This window comes from Sorex fumeus, unplaced genomic scaffold (genome assembly GCF_029834395.1).
Source record: "Sorex fumeus unplaced genomic scaffold, SorFum_2.1 ptg000051l, whole genome shotgun sequence".
NCBI lineage: Eukaryota > Metazoa > Chordata > Mammalia > Eulipotyphla > Soricidae > Sorex > Sorex fumeus.
The window spans coordinates 40,685,697-40,707,378 of record NW_026606108.1 but is presented as its reverse complement, the minus strand read 5'-3'; the positions used below and the strand labels follow the sequence as shown (position 1 = coordinate 40,707,378).

At 43.8% G+C, this 21,682-nt stretch overlaps 1 protein-coding gene across 7 annotated transcripts in view; it reads right to left on the bottom strand.

Annotated features, from left to right (window-relative positions):
* Window positions 1-21,682, bottom strand: part of LOC130032902 (protocadherin gamma-C5) — a 194,854-nt gene that overhangs the window by 153,777 nt on the left and 19,395 nt on the right. The window contains exon 1 of one of the 7 annotated variants that reach the window (XM_056124560.1): window positions 17,093-19,574. The exons of 3 other annotated variants lie outside the window; for them this stretch is intronic. In XM_056124560.1, coding sequence (XP_055980535.1) covers window positions 17,093-19,498 — 2,406 coding nt within the window. In that variant the 5' untranslated portion in view covers window positions 19,499-19,574. Of the gene's footprint in view, window positions 1-2,373; window positions 4,840-6,826; window positions 9,382-12,229; window positions 14,779-17,092; window positions 19,575-21,682 lie in introns of those variants that run through there. 3 more of the 7 variants (XM_056124553.1, XM_056124557.1, XM_056124545.1) reach the window with 3 other exon arrangements.

Sequence of the window (21,682 nt, the reverse complement as noted above, 5' to 3'; positions counted from 1 at the left end):
GTTCAATTCCTGGCATCCCATATGCTCCCCTGAGCACCGCCAGGAGTAATTCCTGAGTGCAGATCCAGGAGTAACCCCTGTTAATCGCTGGGTGTGACCCAAAGAGCAAAAAAAAAGAATTTGCTTCAAAATATGATGAGCAAGTGCTCTATCACCAAAGTGTAGACACTTCAATTAGTGCCCAAAAGCTTCTTGTCAGTGTACACAGGAATCTAAAGAGTCAAGTAGTTAAAAGTATAAAAGAGTGCATATACTGAAGGATCAAATATTCTAAAGGTTTAAAATGTATTTTTTCATCGCATGAAAAAATTAACTCAGGATGCAAACTCAGAGGTTATATAACCTCTTAAAAACTTCCATTCATTCCAACATGGAAAAGCAAGTTTTCATGTTGGAATGAATAATGTCAGCATCTATATACAAATTTGTTTTAAAATCCTTGTATGCATTCACTGTGCACTATTCAGTGAGCTTGCAAATTTTAATGAGAAAAATTGTCCACATAGGGGCCAGAGAAATAGTATGGGGGTGGATGGAGGTATAAGGTACTTGTCTTGCACATTGCTGACTCTGGTGTGACTCCTAGTACTACCAGGGAGTGATCAGACCAGGAGATCCTGGTCCTTGTCAGACCAGGGAGCACAGAGTCAGGAGTGATACCTGAGTATAGAGCCAGGAGTAAGCCCTGAGCACAGCCACATAAAACCTGCCCACCCCTCAATTGTCTATATATAAATATAATTGCATCCTCTTTGAATACATACATTTTAAAAACCAAGAGAACCTACCTACACTCCCAGATGTATTTATTATCCTTTCATGTGGTCAAGTAACATTTTATGTGGTCAAGTAACATTTTATACAAGCCTATTAATAAAACTATTCTCTTTCATCTATTTTTGCATTCATTTTTAATTGTACAAAACTTTAATGATTAAAATATTCTTCTAAATCAATATTTGAAATCATTTTCAGTAAATCAGTACTAAATATATATATATATAGGTTAGCTCTTCATTATACATATGCATATGTATATTTTGGGATTCACAGACCTGAACTTCATTATAAAAGTTTTATTAATTAAAGATGAGCCCATCTCTCAAAATGAATTCTGAAAATGCAAACCATTAAGTTGAACATGATTTTCCAAATACAATCTCAGATTCTTGTATGAAGGCAGAATTGCCTCTACACTTGTAGAAATGCAAATGTTCATTTAGATACTGATTCTGGAGCTAGTGTGCGATACGCTTGTATTCAGTGAATGTAGCAGTTGCTCTATCTTTGGAGATGAACTGAGTAGAAAGAGAATTCTAAGACTATTTTTAGTACTGATTTGTTTTTTCAACATGTATTTGTCAAAAAATTAACTGGCATACTGCAACATTTACAGATTTCAAATAGAATATACCACCAGTATTAAGTTCAAAGTCTTGTGTCTATCATACAGTCTTTTCTGTGTTCTTCTACTGATTAATTCAAATGCTGTCAATTACTAATTCAAATACTGTCAATCATTTCCTTGTGAAAAGAACAGGTGTCCTAAAATATTGTTTCTGTAAATATTTTTCCGGTACACAGTTTTGCTATTGATGCTGAAACAAGTAAAAGATTAATATTGTATCTAACAACTTGGACTAAGCAAATTATTCTATTGGGTGTTCGCCTTACAAGCGGCCAATATGGCCGACCCGAGTTCGATTCCTCCGCCCCTCCCGGAGAGCCCGGCAAGCTACCGAGAGTATTCGATATGCCAGACACAGTAACAACAAAGTCTCCAATGGAGACGTTACTGGGCCCGCTCGAGCAAATCGACGATCAACGGGAGGGCCTTTACCTTTACCTTTACCTTTATAAAAATAAGAAAATATTTAATTATTTAATGACTTTCTTTTTCAGTATCTGCTTAACAATGTTTATCGGATATTTATCAGATTTGGGGGGCTGGAGCGATAGCACATCGGTAGGGCGTTTGCCTTGCACTCAGCTAGCCCGGCCGAGCCGGATTCGATTCCTCTGCCTCTCTCAGAGAGCCCGGCAAGCTACTGAAAGTATCTCACCCGTACGGTAAAGCCTGGCAAGCTACCCATGACATATTCAATATGCCAAACACAGTAACAACAAGTCTCAAAATGGAGACGTTACTGGGCCCACTGGAGAAAATCTATGAACAACGGGAGGACACTGTTACAGTGTTACATGTATTTAAAAAGATGTTAAATTAAAAATATAGTTTAAAAATGGAGATGACATTAAGTACCTAAGTGAAACAAACAATCATGTACCATTTGTATAGTCTAGTTACGAATGTCTGAAGAGTAAAAGAGGAAATGAAAAAAGAATTCAGCATCACTACTTAAAAAGTCTCACCTTCACAACTTCTACGTCTTCATTTGAATTTACTTTCTCAGAGACCAGAAGAGGCTCACTTTTCTCACAGCTCTCCTGGCTGATGAGCGTGTCAGCATAATTGGGCTGCGGGAAGATCAGGTGACTCTTACGGGAGTCCGAAGTCAGCGACACCTCATGCGAGTAGGTCTGCAAGAAAGCCCGCACCCCGTCCACGCCCACAAAGTGTGAGGCGGGCACTCCAGCCAAGCCACCCGCAGAAGCCTGCAGCAGGCGTGACACATGCCAGCGCCTCAGCTTGAGCGCCAGCAGCACAATGACGAAGGCCAGGAAAACACAGGAGACCACGGCCACTGCCACCACCAGGTAGAGTGTCAGGTCCGAGTCGTCTTGCTGGGCGGGGGCACTGATGCTGCCCAGGTCTGCCAGCACATCAGGGATGCTGTCTGCAATGGCCACGGTGAGCGTGACAGTGGCTGACAGAGGGGGCCGCCCATGGTCCTGGACCCCCACCACCAGGCTCTGCTTGAGGGCATCTCTGTCCAGCAGGGCACGCGCAGTGCGCACCTCGCCCGTGTGCAGTCCCACAGCGAACAGCCCTGGCTCGCTGGCCTTGAGCAGGCGATAGGACAGCCAGGCGTTCTGGCCTGAGTCTCTGTCCACTGCCACCACCTTGGTCACCAGGTAGCCTGGCTCTGCGGATCGGGGGGCCAGTTCTACCCCAGTGGAGCCATCAGTGGGGATGGCTGGGTATAGAATCTCAGGTACATTGTCATTTTGGTCCAGAATGAACAGGTTGACGGACACATTACTGCTGAGTGGTGGGTCCCCATTGTCACTAGCTGTCACCCATAGCTGTAGATCACTAATCTGTTCAAAGTCAAAAGAGCGAAGTGCATAGAGGACACCAGTGTCAGAGTTGATGGAAACAAAGGAGGAGAGAGGTGCCCCCTGAAACATGTCCTTGACCAGAGAGTAAGTGACTTGGGCATTGTTGCCACTGTCAAGGTCATGGGCGCTCACAGAAAAGATGGATATGCCTCTGGGGTTGTTTTCTGGGATGTAGGTGGAGTAGGAGGTATGAGAAAAGATAGGAGGGTTGTCGTTGATGTCTGTCACTTTCAGGGAGATGTGGTTTTCTGTAGACAGGGGTGGGTTTCCATGGTCAATGACAGTTACTGTGATGTTATATTCTGAGATCTCTTCTCTGTCCAGAGCTCTGGTTGTTACTAAGTGATAGTAATTATCAAGAGAAATTTCCAGTTTAAAGGGTAAGTTCCCAGGAATGGAGCACAAAATCTCTCCATTCTCCCCAGAATCGCCATCATGTACGCTAAAGAGTGCAATCACGGTTCCTGGAAGACAGTCTTCAGAGACAGAACTGGCTAGAGAGGTAAGGGTCAGCTCGGGGACATTGTCGTTCACATCCTGTACTGTGACCAATACCTTTGCACTGGCAAGAAGGGCACCTCCATCCTGAGCTACCACTTCCATGAGATAGAATCTGGATTCTTCATAGTCCAAAGACCGCACAGTTGCAATCTCGCCCAGGTTGGGATCAAGTTGGAAAGTCTCAGAAATTTTGTCTTCTTCGTTGCGAAAAGAGTAGGTCAGTTTCCCATTTATTCCTTCATCTGGGTCTGTGGCGGTGACTGTGAGCAGCCGCGTGCCGACAGGTATGTTCTCTGGAACATTCACTCTGTACTCCGACTGACTGAACTGTGGCGCGTTATCATTGGCGTCGAGGACCATCACGCGGATGTGCGTGGTACCTGAGAGTATGGGGCGTCCACCATCTAAAGCTGTGAGAATAAGGTCGTGGATGTCCATTTTCTCGCGGTCCAGGGGCCATTCCAATACCAGCTCTGGGTACTTTTGTCCGTCACTCCCTCTTTTCTCGTCCAGAGAGAAGTGTGTATTGGAGCTGAGCTGGTAACTCTGGAGCGAGTTCACACCCACGTCGGCATCCCGCGCAAAGGGCAGCACTAACCGTGTTCCTGGCGGGGCGTTTTCATTCACTTTTACTTTTACTTCCTCATCCCGGAAACGCGGAAAGTTGTCATTAATATCGATTATTTCCACGTCTACTCCATGAATTTTCATTTTATTCTCAAGCAGAATGTTAAAACTCACGAGACAGGTCGCGCTCTGGGCGCAGAGCTCCTCCCTGTCTATCCTGCCTCCCGTCACCAGGCTACCGCTTCCCGGATTCAAAGCGAAGAGCTGCGTCCTACCTCTGGAGACGATGCGGACGCGGTGCTCCGCCAGCTCACGGGGCTCCAGCCCCAGGTCTTTGGAGATGTTGCCCACGAAGGAGCCTTTGTCCAGCTCCTCAGGCACCGAGTAGCGGATCTGCTCGCCTCTGATCCCCCACGGTGTCCCCAAGAGCATGAGGAGAGGGAGCAGCGCTCTGCAGCCCCAAGTCCTTGATGGAGCCACCTTTGCCTTCTCTCGGCCCAATTTTCTGCTCATTTTTATTCCAGCCGCTGTTTCCTTATTTCTCTAAATTCAAGGGGAACGTATTCCCTGCGGAGATGAATCCGGAGAGCTGGTAAGCAGCTTTTTCCTAGGAGCTTGTCTGGTCTGCGCTTGCTTAGTGCAGGAGCTGAGACACAGGGCGCAAGAGCGCAAGATTCTTTCCCATCCTGGTGAACAGCGACGCTTAGAGTCCTAACCAGTTACTACACCTATTTGGTTATTTTATAAATCTGGGGTACTATTTTTATTTATAGCAATTTGGGGGACAGTATTACTGAATCATGGCATGAAATTGTTTATATTTAATTGATATTTAATTATAAAATAGAAAATGACTGATGCAAACTCTATATGTTTTATATTTTTTACATTTTTAGAAAAGTTTTAGTTAATGTGCCACTGAGTCTTACTTCTTACCAAGTTCATGAAATGATTGCTTTTAAAATTTTCAGACTTCATATTTTTATTAGAATACATTTACAATTGTTTATTTACACATAAGAATATCTAGACAACAAGACCAGCTCTCTAAATGTACGCTTCAAAAAGGCATAGTGATAGATACAACTTGTAATAGCCGAAAAAATTAAAGAGAAGTTTTGTTGCTTTTTAGGACTTCGGGAAAGGTTTGAGATCTCTAAGAAACTTCCCTGATTTTACACTAAGGTTATGACACCTACATATACTATTACAGATGAAGAGTTTGAATTTGTGTGTGTATCTATATTACAAATATATTTTGGGGTTCATGTCTACTTAGGGTTTATTCCTGGCTCTGTTATCAGGGATCACTCCCGGCAGTGTTTTGGGGACCATATGTGGTGTCCAAATCAAACCCAGATTAGTCGTATGCAAGGCAAATACATTCACCAACATACTATCTCTTTTGCCTCTGAGTTGGACTATATTAAATTTTTCCTATTATGTTTAATTTGTAGCTGTTTTGTAGTGACAGACTTTTGTGAAAATTATAATGACTGAGTTTGGAGAGATAGGAGAGATAGTACAGTGAATAGGGTGTTTGTCCTCCATGTCCCTTACCCAGGTTCAATCCCTGGCACTGCATATAATTCCCAAGCCCCATCATGAGTGATTCTTGAGCACATAGCCAAAAGTAAGCCCTGAGCACTGCTGGATGTGACCCCCCAAACACTCAAAAATCATAATGGCGTCAAATAAAGTGGTATAGTTCATCAATAATGCAGGAAACAAACACGTTCAGTTTTTTATCAGCAAGCAGGCAAAGAGTGAGCTTTCTATGTTGAAACATTAAATGCTACTACATTCATATAGTAGTAAAAATAAAAATCACGTGACTTTTAAACTACATTTTAGAGTATATTGAGAGAGGAAAATTTTACCTGATTATTCAAATTCACAAGAAAATAAAGATATTGTATATTAGAAAACCATAGGTTGTAAAGTTTTCTCAATGTGGTTTTTTTAAACAAAAGTAATTTATTGCTATGCATGAGAAATAGTTCTTTCACTTATTAAACACACTCTTAACAACAGACCCCAAAGATCTCATACTTTACCTATCTAAACAGATTTGGGATTCCAGTATGGTCTGCTCATAAATTTCTAGCCTTTGGTCATCGTACACATTCTCTGCCGCTGACAGCTCATGGCAGTGGGTAAAATTTTCCCTCTGGTCCTCAGTTTTGCCAAAAGGATCTATAACTCAACTAATATTTAAATAATAATGATGAATGTGGAAGGGATAGTTTAAGTTCCCATAGTAATAAACCTTCAGATGGAAGAAATATAAATAAAAGAGTGTAGTATTTTATGCAGTAAGGATTTTAAAATAAACAAAACAAAGCTCATGTATAAGATAGAAAAATCTATGTCAAAGTCTTCGTTAGCTAAAATTAAAATAATTCAGTATGAAAACTGCGTGCATTTGACCCACGATGAACAGACTTTTATCTCAGATAGGTAATTTGTTAAGAAACAATGGAATGAGAAAATAAGTGAATTAAAGCAAACTCACCTTTGAAATCGTATCTGAGGCAAAGGGCGCATTTGCGTCTCCAGGATTTGTATCTGGTACCCATGAGTCATTCTCGCAGAGAAGGTCTCCAGAGGGAGCCACTTCGGGTGTTACATTGAGAAAATTAAATTCTGTTTTAGCTGACTGTGAGGCAACACACAGATTGTAAGAATAGGGTAATGTACCCTCACTGTAATTGGGAAGAACTCCTGGTGCAGACTTGAGAACAGGTTGAAAGCAGCCCCAAGTGGTCGGGCTGGAGGAGCTTCTCAGGCGCAGAGCGACCGCCAAAATCACCGCCAGGAGGAAGAGCACTGATATGAGAGCCAAGGCCACCACCAGATAAAACTGCAGCTCAGCTTGAGGGTCAGACACTTTAGGTTCATCGCTGAGATCTGGAAGAACCTCCTGCATGCTGTCCGCGAAGATCAGGTGCAGAGTGGCGGTGGCAGACAGGGGAGGCTGACCCCCATCGCGCACTGCCACCAGCAGGCGCTGACGCGCCGCGTCCCGGTCGCCCAGGGAGCGCGCAGTGCGCACCTCCCCCGTGCGCAGCCCCAGGCTGAAGAGTCCAGGCTCGCTGGCCTGCAGCACGTGGTACGACAGCCAGGCGTTGTGTCCCGAGTCTGCGTCCACCGCCACCACCTTGGTGACCAGGTAGCCGGGCTGCGCGGCGCGCGGCACCGTGTCGAAGAGCGCCGCGCCGTCGGGCCCCAGCGCGGGGTACAGCACCCGCGGCGCGTTGTCGTTGCGGTCGCCCACCAGCACGCGCAGGCTCACGTTGGCGCTGAGCGCGGGTGCGCCCTGGTCGCGGGCCTGCAGCGTCAGCTCGAAGGCGCGCAGCTGCTCGTGGTCGAAGGCGCGCTGCGCGAACACCACGCCGCTGTGCGCGCTCACAGACACGTAGGACGCCAGCTCGCGTTGCGCCAGATCGCTGGCCACGATGGCGTAGGACACTTGGCCGTTGGCGCCCAGGTCGGGGTCGTATGCGCTGACCTGGGCAATGGAGGTGCCGGGAGGGTTGTTCTCGTCCACGTGGACCACGTAGGACGCCTGCTGGAAAACCGGCGTGTTGTCGTTCACATCAGCGAGTTGCAGAGTGATACTTACACTAGAGGTAAGAGGCGGTTTACCCCTGTCGAAGGCCAATATAGTGATGTTGTATTCAGGGGTCTCTTCTCGGTCCAGGGTCCCTTCAGTCACTAGCTTGTAGTAGTTCTTTGAATAAGATTTTAAGGTAAACTCGGTCTTTCCCAAAAGGCGGCAGTAAACATCTCCATTTTCTCCAGAATCTCTGTCTTTCGTTTTTATCAAGGCGATCACTGTGTCCGATGGTGCATCTTCCGGTAGGGGGGTAAATACCGACGTCACAATCAGTTCAGGTACACAATCATTCTCATCGAGAATTTCAACCTGTACACTGCAGTGAGCTGCCAAATCTCCAGGGTCCTTTGCTTCGATATTTAGAGTGTAACTGTTAGCAGTTTCGAAATCAAACTCATCTTTCGTTGTGATTTCTCCCGTTCTTTTATTTAAGTTAAAAAATCGTTCCACCTGTTCATCCACGTTATGAAAGGAGTAGGTGACCTCCGCATTGATGCCTTCATCCTGGTCGGTGGCGGTCACTCGAAGCACGGAGGAACCCGGGGGCAGACCCTCTCGAAGGCTGACCCTGTACACATTTTGGCTGAACACTGGGGGGTTATCATTGGCGTCAGTGACTTGGACTTGGATCTGGGTGGTACCGCTGAGCGGTGGATCTCCTCCGTCCACGGCTGTAAGAAGCAATTGATGGAAACTCTTCTCTTCTCTGTCTAGAGAATGCTTCAGAAATAACTCAGGATATTTACGTCCATCTGGAGTCAGTTTCTCTGCAAGATCAAAATACTCATTGTCCTGAAGGTGGTATCTCTGCAGAGAATTAAGACCAGCATCTGAATCCAAGGCCGGATCTAAAGGAAATGTTGTACCTGGCTTAGTGGATTCTCCAATTTTTAAATCAATCTTACTCTGTTTGAATAACGGAGTGTTGTCATTTATATCCTCCACTGTTATTGCGATGTGGAAAATACTTAGCGGGTTTTCAGCGACGGTGTCAAAATCCAGAATACACTGAGTTTTCTTCCCACAGATCTGCTCTCGGTCAATCCTGTCGCTCACAATTAAATCCCCAGTCCCAGGGTTTATAGTGAAATATTCCTTCTCTGCACTAACCCGCAGCTTCCGGAATGGCAAATCCCTGACGCTGAGCCCCAGATCTTTAGCGAGGTTCCCCACCACTGAGTTCTTGGCCAGCTCCTCGGGAACTGAGTAGCGGATCTGCTCCGGGAGAGCTCTGCTGAACAAAGACAGCAGGACCGGCAACAATACCTGCCTCCATGGCGCTGTGCTGCTCCTCTCCGCAATCGCCTTCATCCTCCGTCTTCCCCCACAGCTTCTCTGCTCCTGGCCGAGAGGAGGAATAAATCCTCCACCGAAGCAAGATTCAGGCCAGGGACACTTTCTCTGCTTGTGTTTTCTGTGTCCGAATGTGTACTGGTCGCCTCTGTGTGATTGGCTTTAGCAGGAAGCTACCCTCTAAGAGGTTCCCAGATGCAGCGGCTTGAACGTCTCCCTTTTCTTTGGACCTACAGCGACGCCCAGAGGTTTTCCGAGAAACTGCACCAATGGCTTGCAAATGTTTTACAAAGAACTACATTTTCTCTTGTTTTGGGGGCTTTATTTGCATTTAAAATATTTATTTGTGCTTTATTACATTTATTCGTATTTAAAAGTATATACATTCACTATGGTTAAAAATCTAAATGGTATCTATGGAATATTCTGTATTTGTCTTTGTTTTCATCAACACATTTGTCCCAAGACTAATGACTGAAAAAATGTATGCATACACATATATACATATAGCTCAGTAGGAGTTTATAAGTGTTTCTTCACAGTTTTAGGCACAAATGGAAGCTTACAATGTAGCTATGTTCTGCATTCTGCTTTCTCCACTCATTTTTATCTTGATGATCATTTCATATCAGCACATTAAAAATTTTCACGTTATTTACTTCTAAATTTTGGTCACATTTGGTGGACCAGAGGGACCAGGTGGTGCTGGGAATCAAACCCAGTGCTGCTGCATGAAAAGCACATGTCCAAGCCCTTTAAGTCAGATCCTATAGCACCCTCATTCATTTAGTTAGTACTAGTTCTTTATTTCTTACGTAGTAATCTATTATATGATGTACAAGAGTTTATTTTACCCAAAATATAATTTTTAAAAAGAAACCTGGTGTATACTCAAGCAAAAAATTTTTTCTTTGTGATATTAGGTTATAAAATATCCATTACCCTTCTAGATATTTACATTCATGTTGTTTTGTTACTGGAATGCCTTCCCACTACCAGTATGCAAAAATGTTTCAGAACCATTGATATTTCTAAATTACATTAGAATAACTTAGTATTCAATGATTGCACCTCAGAAATTATTATTTATCCATTCACTGTCTACTTCCTATTCACATACAGGCTAATTCTATATAACATTCTTGTTTAGTCTAAAGTATTATATCACAATTTCCCAGGAAGCTTTTAGAACCTAAAACAATCATTAAGTTGAGTTGAGGATTATTCCAAAATTCGTTGCTATAAATTTCAGAGGTCACTATTTTGTGTAGTCCTAGACACTTATAAAGTCTGAGTGAACTCATAAAACTAAATGGAATCACAAGGAACAAAAGTGTCACATATATTGCACACAAAATACTTCCCCATCTCAGATCACCCCCAAACCATAGGGTCACAAATTTAATGGGGGGCAACTGGTAGGTACGCAGACCCTTTTACCAAGTAGCACAAACCATATCCCTCGAGCTAAGGTACCCAAGTTCTGCAAGTTGCTTCTATGATGAAAAAGAAAAGATGTTTAAGAGTTATGTTTCGGGGCTGGGAAGATAATACAGTGAGTAAGGCACTTGACTTTTATACAGCTGACATTAATTCAGTCCCCTGAGTACCATCAGGGTTGATCCAGGAGCTTAGAGCCTGGAGTAAGCCTTGAAGAAGACTGAGTGTGTTCCTCAAATAAACCAGACACCCCAAATACAAAAAAGAATTTTCTGTGGAAATGGAGATCTCATAGTGATATTATAATTGTCATTTTGCAATTATTAAAATTATTCTTGCAATTTTACTTTTAATTTTAGGGCCACACCCAGTGGTGCTCAAGACTTAATCCTGATTCTGTGCTCAGGGATAACTTCTGGCAGGTCTTGGGGGACTCATCTGGGGTGCTTGCGATCAAACCCAGGTTATGCCCATGTAAGGCAAGCACCCTACCTGCAGTGCTATGTCTACAATCCCTCCTGCAATATTTTTGTTAAGCCATAGAAATATAGTCAAGAAATGATATCTAATAATTGCAACATTTGAAGTACGAATTTATTGGCAAAACTATTCCTTTTATAGTTCTATCTAAAAATAAGTATTTTCCTGCTATTTAAAAATTGTCATTATTTAATCATAATGGGCAATACACTATAATGTTTTTGTTGTTGGTAGTATAGGAGCTCAAACAAAGAGTCTGATAGATGCAAAGTATATGTTATTTATATCATATAGTTCTATCACTGAACTATACAGTCCCAGCCACTTAAAAACCAAATAAAAGAGGGAAAATAGACTTCAAGCATAGTATCGTAAGGCATAAAGAATAGGATTTAAAATATTCAGTTTAGATTTAACAAAAGTTTCACAAGAGAATGCTACATGTGAATTTACATATCTGCCTTCTATTTAATCTTTCTAATATATCCTTTCAATAATACTTTAAGGTAAAAGGCATTTGAAGAAGAGGAGTGGTGCACAGAGACTCAAGCTGATCCTGACACTGCTTGTCCCCTTCCCCAGCAAAGTTAAGTGCATCCCTGGTGCCCCTCAGGATCGCTGGGAGTGGCCCTGGGCACTACTTGGGAGCATTCCACCCTCAAAAAAGAAAGAAGTGGATAAAAGAATTAAGTGAATAGAAGAATTAATAATTTACTACTGAAACACGAATGAAAATTGCAAAAATACATAACATTTAGGTGTATCAAATTATTTACCCTTATTAATCCACTTCTCTCCCTTTAAAGCAATAGAATATTAAGAAAGTACTAATTTTATTTTATATATGCCGCTTTTGGAGAGCCTGGCAAGCTACTGAGAGTATTTCGCCCGCATGGCAAAGCCTGGAAAGTTACCCGTGATGTATTCGATATGTCAAACACAGTAACATCACAATGGAGATGTTACTGGGCCCGCTCTAGCAAATCAATGAACAATGGGAGGACAATGACAGTGATATGCTTCCTAAAGAATTGAAGACATTTATACAGCTTTCTACAACATTTCAGTGTGGCAAGACTGACTCACCTGATGAAGATTGGGTTCTCCTTTACTTTCAAGTAAATCCTGAGATACCAAGAGGGGCTCGCTTTTCTCACAGCTCTCATGGCTGATGAGCGTGTCCGCGTAGTTGGGCTGCGGGAAGATCAGGTGACTCTTGCGCGAGTCCGCAGTCAGTGACACCTCATGCGAGTAGGTCTGCAGGAAAGCCCGCACCCCGTCCACGCCCATAAAGTGCGAGGCGGGCATGCCAGCCAAGCCACCCGCAGAAGCCTGCAGCAGGCGCGATGCATGCCAGCGCCTCAGCCTGAGTGCCAGCAGCATAATGACAAAGGCCAGGAAGACACAGGAGACCACGGCCACTGCCACCACCAGGTAAAGTGTCAGGTCCGAGTCGTCTTGCTGTGCGGGGGCACTGATGCTGCCCAGGTCTGCCAGCACATCAGGGATGCTGTCTGCGATGGCTATGGTGAGTGTGACCGTGGCCGACAGAGGGGGCCGCCCGTGGTCCTGGACCCCCACCACCAGGCTCTGCTTGAGGGCATCTCTGTCCAGCAGGGCGCGCGCAGTGCGCACCTCACCCGTGTGCAGCCCCACAGAGAACAGCCCTGGCTCACTGGCCTTGAGCAGGCGGTAGGACAGCCAGGCGTTCTGGCCAGAGTCTCTGTCCACTGCCACCACCTTGGTCACCAGGTAACCGGGTTCTGCCGAGCGGGGGGCCAGCTCCACCCCTGTGGAATCATCCATGGGGAACGTGGGGTACAGGATCTCAGGAGTGTTGTCATTCTGGTCCAGCACAAACAGACTTACGGATACATTACTGCTGAGTGGAGGGTCCCCACTGTCACTGGCTGTCACCCAGAGCTGCAGCTCTCTAACCTGCTCATAGTCAAATGAGTTCAGTGCATACAGGACACCAGTGTCAGAGTTAATGGAGACAAAGGAAGAGAGAGAAACTCCCTGGAATATGTCCTCAGAGAGAGAGTATGTGACTCTGGCATTCTCTATGCTGTCAGGGTCCTGGGCAGTCAGGGATAAAATTGAGGCTCCCCTGGGATTGTTCTCTGGAATGTAGGTCGAGTAGGAAGTTTGAGGGAAGGCAGGTGGGTTGTCATTGATGTCTGCCACATGCAGGAAGATGTGAGTTTCTGTAGACAGTGGTGGAGTTCCATGATCGGTGGCAGTTACGGTGACATTATAGTCTGGGACTTCTTCCCTATCCAGAGTTGTGTGTGTCACCAGCCGATGGTAACTTCCATAGGTCTTTTCAAGGGTGAATGGCAGGTGACCTGGAATAGAGCACGTGACAAGACCATTATCGCCAGAATCGCTGTCATGCACATTAAAGAGTGCGATCACTGTGCCAGGGGATGAAGCTTCTTGGATGGAGCTGGTAAGAGATGTAACAGTGACTTCTGGAGCATTGTCATTGACGTCCAGAACTGTCACCAGAACCTTACTTCTGGCTCGGAGACCAGGTCCATCATGAGCTTCTATATCTATATCATAGAATCCAGAGTCTTCATAATCTAGATTGCCAGACAGTGTTATGTCCCCAGTCAGAGAATTGAGCTGGAATAGCTGGGATATTTTATCTCTCACTTTGCGGAAAGAATATGTCACTTCTCCATTGGCGCCGTCATCTGGATCAGTGGCTTTTACAGTGAGAAGCCGGGAGCCCACTGGTAAGTTCTCCTGAACACTTACGTGGTACTGGGACTGGGTGAATATGGGGGCATTGTCGTTGGCATCCATAACTGTTACATGAATCTTAGCAGTGCCTGAATGAGCCTGTTCGCCACCATCGAAAGCAGTGAGAACCAAGTGATGAGCCGACTCTTCCTCCCGGTCCAGGGTGCGCTCCAGCACCAGCTCAGGGTACTTAATCCCATCAGCTCCACTTTGTACATCCAGGGAGAAGTGAACATTGGAGCTGAGCTGGTAACCCTGCAGGGAGTTGACCCCAACATCTGGGTCAAAAGCTTCAGGGAGAGGAAATCTTGTGCCAGGAATTTCATTTTCATTAATTTTTATTTCCCTTTGCTCCGTCCCAAAACTGGGCACATTATCATTGACATCGGTTATTTCCACGTCTACCCCCAAAATCCTTACTTTGTCCTCCAGGAGAATCTCCAGGCTCACCACACACTTTGGGGCTCGGTCGCAGAGCTCCTCCCGGTCTATCCTGCCCGCGGTGACCAGGCTGCCACTTCGCGGGTTCAGCGCAAAGAGCTGCGTCCTACCTCTGGAGACGATGCGGACTCCGCGCTCCGCCAGCTCGCGGGGCTCCAGCCCCAAGTCCTTGGCGATGCTGCCCACGAAGGAGCCTTTGTCCAGCTCCTCGGGCACCGAGTAGCGGATCTGTTCGGCCTGGATTCCCCAGAGAATCCCCAGTAGAACGCAGATCGCGACCCGCCAGCTGCAGTCCGGGTGGTGAAGAGTCGCCATTACAGCCCCTCCGCGGAATAGCTTGAGCCTGGGCGTTCCCGCGGTGAGGCTGGGGAACCCCAGGGTCTTCGGGGTGGTCCAAGATAATGTGCTTTAATCGTCGGCAGTTTGAACTCTCAGGGATCCAGCCTGAAGCTTTTTTTTAAGCCCCAGGACCAGTGCTTTGTGATGCATAAATCTTGCTTTAGGATTAAATTCCAGGTTGTTTTCCCCCCGGTGGGTGAACAGCGACACCCAGAGTCTTTACCTGTTACTGCAACCTATTCTTGGGCGAGAGGGAAACTATCTCTTGCTTATGTCTTTTCTTTTCCTTATTTCTCCCCAAAGTGTCAAATTCCTGACACGTTATTTGAATTAAAATACAGAGGTGAAAAATAAGAACATAGTTTAAAATAAAACGTATAAAACATCTAAAATTTCTTGTGCAATAACCCTTACAGCTTATTTTAAATAACGCAAAAACTAGTAGTAGTCACTATTTATTCCCAAGTCCCCTTTCAGCACAGTTTATTGTGTGAGTAACATTTATTTCCCAGAAACAAGGATGAACGTGAGAAACTTCCATTTATGACATATTATATTATATTATATTATATTATATTATATGTCTTCAGGATATAGAGGTAAAAAGAACAGTGTTTGAAAAGTGGCAGCCTGAACTCTAGTTCTAACCTAGTCAGGAACATGGATTGATCCTTTAAAATTTGGAGCAATTTTTCAACTACCTTGTAAGAAAATATGTACTAGTGCAAATGCATTTGGCAAATATGGTGATAGTTAGGAAGAGAATTTGCTCATTTTGTATACAGAAGAAACTAACTACATGTTTAGTGATTTCTCAAACTTTAGGCCAGCACCTTGTAGTATTTACCCTCAGATAATTTTTCAATTCTTAATGAGTCACTTAATGTAACTGGCAGATATGAACAATGGGTAATAATTGTTCTTCAAATCAATAGTAATGGCCAGAGTAATAGTACAGTGGGTAGGGTGTTTGCCTTGCACACAACTTACCTTGGTTTGATCCCTGGCACCCCACATGGTCCCTGAGCCTCTAGGAGTGATCCCTGAAAGCACTAAGCACTTCTGAGTGTGGCTCACAAACCAAAGCAAACAAACAGAAGGAATGATAAAAGTGGGCAGGAAAGTTAAGTCAAAACATTGTAAAGAGCAGACAATATTTCAAAGATCTTTCATCTCAGAAGGTCACAATCAAAAGCTGTCATAAGTTTACTTTATCTTTGGCTTTAAAAACAACCAGGTTAGATTCCCAGCATCCACTGTGGTCTCCCTGAGCACCACCGGGAGTAGTTCCTGAGTGCATGAACCAAGAGTAACCCCTGTGCATCGCCAGGTGTGACCCAAAAGGCAAAAAACAAACAAACAAACAAACAAAAAACCAGTAAAAGGAAATATTTTGATTTTTTATATATTAGCATTGCATGATTCAGTTCTATTATGATTATTTGAGTAATGGATTTATTTGAGACTACTGAGAGAGAGAGAGAGCAGCAAGCAGCCAGTTCTTAGATTACTCCCCACTTAATAGTTAGGTTCAGGAAATTATTCAAATTTTATTTCTATTATTTAAACTTTTAAATATTCAAGTTTTGGTGTGAGCAGGTTAAAAGTACTTTTCCCATAATCCTCCAAGCACTGACAAGTTGCTGGTGATTGAGGTGAAATGAAATACTTTGAAAAATTTGACTCATTTCTAAAAAATAAAAGAAATAGGGAAAAGGCATTACATACTAAAATGTTTATTACATTACTTACAAGTGACAAAGTAGAGAGGGTTTAAAATTATGAAGAAAAAAATAAAGTTGACCCAAAATGAGTGAATCAGTATAAAATTTGACAGTCTTTGCTACATGCCAGAGGTGCTAAGAGGATTATTAGAAGGCTATATAAAACTATACATTACAGAAAAAAATCAGAATGTATTTGATGAAGATGAGCATAAAATTTAACTTGCGAAGAACTATTATTACATTTACAGTGAGCAAAACTTGAGAAGAAAAATTCCATAATGCCAAGGGCAGAGATCATTCTAAAGTTGGTGACATCCAAGAAAAAGATCTCTATAACAAGACTTGCTGAAGATAAAGAAATGCCAACAGCAGAGACCGGGAAGTTGTAATTAGGCAACTACCAACAGTACTCAGAGCAGTCAAGATCTTATGGGGTGAGGGAAGACATGCAGCTCTACCATTGAGATGTGGCTCAGTAGTAAAGCTTACTTTGCCTTGCATGCCTAAGACGGTAGGTTTCTATCCTCCCCACAAGAAACTCACTAGTAATAAAGGCATTTCACCTATCAAACACATTTTTCTCCTACTACCAGCTGTAGAACCATGAACAACAATAATTAATCTAACACTATAAATTAATCTTGCGATAAAGATTAATTAATCAAACTTAAGGTCATTTGCAGAAACTCACGTGAGAGGACAAAGGACCATCATAAGTGATCTGGGGATCTTCATTAGTGGCACAGGCATCCATAGAGGGATCTTCACACAGAAGATCTCTACCAGGAGCGATTTCCGGTGTCAGGTTGAGAAAATTTAAGTTGTCCTTTGCTGAATGCGAAGCAACACATAGATTGTAGGAATAGGGTAACGTTCCCTCACTGTAATTGGGAAGGACTCCTGGTGCAGACTTGAGAACAGGTTGAAAGCAGCCCCAAGTGGTCGGGCTGGAGGAGCTTCTCAGACGCAGAGCGATCGCCAGAATCACGGCCAGAAGGAAGAGCACTGATATGAGAGCCAAGGCCACCACCAGGTAAAACTGCAGCTCAGCCTGAGGGTCAGACACTTTAGGCTCATCACTGAGATCAGGCAGCGCCTCCTGCAAGCTATCCGCGAAGATCAGGTGCAGAGTGACGGTGGCAGACAGGGGAGGCTGACCCCCATCGCGCACCGCCACCAACAGGCGCTGACGCGCCGCGTCCCTGTCGCCCAGGGCGCGCGCAGTGCGCACCTCCCCCGTGCGCAGCCCCAGGCTGAAGAGTCCGGGCTCGCTGGCCTGCAGCACGTGGTACGACAGCCAGGCGTTGTGTCCCGAGTCTGCGTCCACCGCCACCACCTTGGTGACCAGGTAGCCGGGCTGCGCGGCGCGCGGCACCGTGTCGAAGAGCGCCGCGCCGTCGGGCCCCAGCGCGGGGTACAGCACCCGCGGCACGTTGTCGTTGCGGTCGCCCACCAGCACGCGCAGGCTCACGTTGGCGCTGAGCGCGGGCGCGCCCTGGTCACGGGCCTGCAGCGTCAGCTCGAAGGCGCGCAGCTGCTCGTGGTCGAAGGCGCGCTGCGCGTACACCACGCCGCTGTGCGCGCTCACCGACACGTAGGACGCCAGCTCGCGTGGCGCCAGGTCGCTGGACACGATGGCGTAGGACACGTGGCCGTTGGTACCCAGGTCAGGGTCGTATGCGCTGACCTGGGCGATCGAGGCCCCGGGAGGGTTGTTCTCGTCCACGTGGACTACGTAGGATGCCTGCTGGAAAACTGGCGCGTTGTCGTTCACATCGCCAATGTGTAGGGTGACACTTGTACTAGAGGAGAGGGGCGGCTTGCCCGTGTCTGTGGCTGTGATGGTGATATTATACTCTTCCACCTGCTCCCGGTCTAGAGCACCGTCAATCACCAGTTTGTAATAATTCTTGGAGGTGGATTCTAATTTGAACGGAATTTCTTTCTGAATATTGCACACTACCATACCATTTTGCCCAGAATCCTGATCTCTCACTTTAATGAGGGCTATTACAGTTCCAAGGTCCGAGTTTTCAGGAATCTGATTAGAAAAAGACATGAATGTCACCTCTGGAGCATTGTCATTTTCATCTGTAATTTCAATCTGAACGTTACAGTGTGCAGTGTGCACCCCTCCATCTTTGGCTTCTACATCCAATATGTACGTACTTGTCTCTTCAAAGTCAATTGTGCCATTGGTTGTGATGTCGCCGGTATCTGGATTGAGACTGAAAAGACTAGTACTTGTTGGGGCATTAAGGAAGGAGTAGGTGATCTCAGCATTAGCCCCCTCATCCTGGTCAGTGGCCACTAACCTCAGAATAGAAGTTCCTGGAGGCACGTTTTCTTGGAGGCTAACTCTGTATGTGTCTTGACTGAACACAGGACCATTATCATTTGCATCAGTGACTTGGATCCGGATCTCAGTGGTACCAGTCAGAGGAGGGTCCCCACCATCCATTGCAGTCAGGATTAAGTGCAGAGAGCTCTGCTGTTCTCTGTCCAGAGATTTTTCCAGCAGTAATTCTGGGAACTTTCTTCCATCAGGACTTAATTTCGTTGACAGAGAGAAATGTTCATTGGGGCTAATGGTGTAAATCTTCAATGAATTACTTTCTACATCTGCGTCTTGAGCAGAATCCAAAGGGAACTTTACCCCTGGTAAAGCTGATTCACAGATTTCCAAATCAATGCCTTTTGCATTAAAACGTGGTGCATTGTCATTAATATCTTGGATTGCAACAATCACATGGAAAACGTTCATTGGGTTTTCAGCAACCACTTCAAATTCTAGGCCACATTCAGATTTCCTCCCGCATATTTTCTCTCTATCTATCCTACCATTCACTAACAAATCCCCATTCTCTGCGCTCAGGGTGAAAAAATCTTCCGCACTAACTCTCAGTTTTCGACCTGGCAACTCTTGCAAACTAAGCCTCAGATCCTTAGCGAGTTTCCCCACCCGAGAGCCCTTAGGCAGTTCCTCCGGAATGGTGTACTGGATCTGCTGGGAGATGGCTCCGCACAGCAAAGATAGCAGAAAGAAAAACAGTACCTCACTTTTCATCGTTTTGCCTTCTCTGGAGCTCCGTCGCATTTCATGAACCCTCTGGGAAGCTTCTTTTTAAGATGTCTCTGAGATTTTTTTTTTAAAAATCAACGCCAGCACCCGGGACTTTAGTGTTTTGAGGAAGAACTAATTTGGATACTGCTTAGAGACTGCATCCGTGATCCGTGTGCGTAGGACAAAGCAGGAAAGCACCCTGCGCGACACTCCTGCGCAGTTGAGAGCTCTCTTCCCTTTGGTCAACAGCGGCGCCCAGAGGTTGTCTGGGGAAACTGCGTGTTACCCAACTCTGCTCAGAGTGTATTCCTTAGACTATATACCTTGTCTTTTACATTTGTCGAATAAAAACCCACAACCAAATATTCAATCCCTTAAACAGTGGGACTTTGTTTTTTGACATTTCATAAACCCTGTTATAATTTACATTCCTTTCCCATTAAACATTTCCACTTAAAGCCCTCACTTTTCATTTTTTTTTTCAGTTTGGGGGCAATATATATCCAATGATTTCTCTGTACTTAAAAATTGGCATGACAAGTATAGATTAAATCAAGTAAGTTACTGTACCTTATATTTTAGTGTACATTTCTATACGTAATACATTTCTGTAAACCCATATCTCCCTTTATTTAGAATTTGTTATTTAACTTTATCCATGTACATGTTATCAGTTGACACTTTAAAGATACCTTTTGAAAAAAATGTGAGAAAAAAGACTAGACTTATTTCAAGATCTTGATTATCTCATTGAAACTATTTTTATGAATCTAATATTTTGATATTATGAATCTGATATTTTGCTAAAGAAACCAATATAGTATTTGAAAACACACACAGTGCATTTATATGGATGAAGTTTATTTAAGTCATTTATAGTCATAAAAATACCACTTCTTTATGATATTATTATATCTTACTATTATGTATGCATTGTTTAATCATAAATATAATATTCATTTTTAGTTTATTTTTACCATTAATAAGTAAAATGAACTTGACCTGATTACTGAGAAATCTTTAGAAATCTTTAGAGTCATTGAAAGTACATAGATACAATAATTTGGAACTTGAAAGTTTTTCGTTTTTGGACCACATGCTGCAGTGCTCAGGATATACTCCTGGCTCTTCACCTAGGAGTCACTCTTGGTGTGGCTTGGGGGACTATATGAGTTCTGGGGATTGAACCTGGGTCAGATGCATACAAGGCAAACACTCTATCTGCTGTATTAGCTCTCCAGGCCCTGAATTTGAATTCTGGAAATGGTTTGGCATAACTAAAAGACAAATCAGTTTAAACAGACTATTCTTGGAATAAGAGAAACTTGCCATTGTTTCCCCATGCCTTCTTTTATACTTTCTGTTCCTTTAAAAAAATCTGTCCATACTTTCTAGAGGAAAGAATTTTTGCCCATATTTTAAAAAGTTATTTGTAATGAAAATGGGAATATCTGAGATCTTTTACTTCCCATACAAGTACGTAGAAATCATACTGCTCTTACACTCTTGTGAATTTTTACATGTGTATGTGGGCTATTTTATATGGGTCCTTTCAGATTTCTCTTCGAATACCTAAAGTTTCCCTGGTACCAGCTATTGAATATTTTTCTCTTTATGAAGAAAGTGATATTACTACTACAAAGATTTTCCTTAAAAAATATTCCAAAGAATGCATCTTTTTTCTTTGATGTATTTGAAAGTTTGAGTGAGAATACACTTTTGTGTTTTCAATTTTGTTCACACACATAAGGGAGTTCAAAAAACAAACACTGAACAAATAAAACAAAGCTTTTAGATTATGATAGGGAAAAGATAGTAATCAGAGGATTAAGAAAGAAGGGGGTAGGTAAATACATAAAGGGGGATCAATTGTATTACTGTGGATGGAAACAAGACTGAGTGACATAGTATGTAGAGATGTTTGTTTAAAAACTATACTTCTAGGGTATAGATAATAGCTAGAGATAGTACAGGATGCAAGATATTTGCTTTCATATGGTCTACCTAGGTTTAAACCCCAGTCCTATATATGGTTCTTCAAGCATCACCATAAGCAACCTCTGAGCACTGAAATAGAATAAAACCCTAAGCACTACCACATGTGGCCCCAAGACCAGAAAACAAAAAATTTGTATATCTAAAACATACATAACCCAATATATTATGTCAACGAACTTTTATTAAATTTTAAAAAGTATGATACATAAAATACACTTT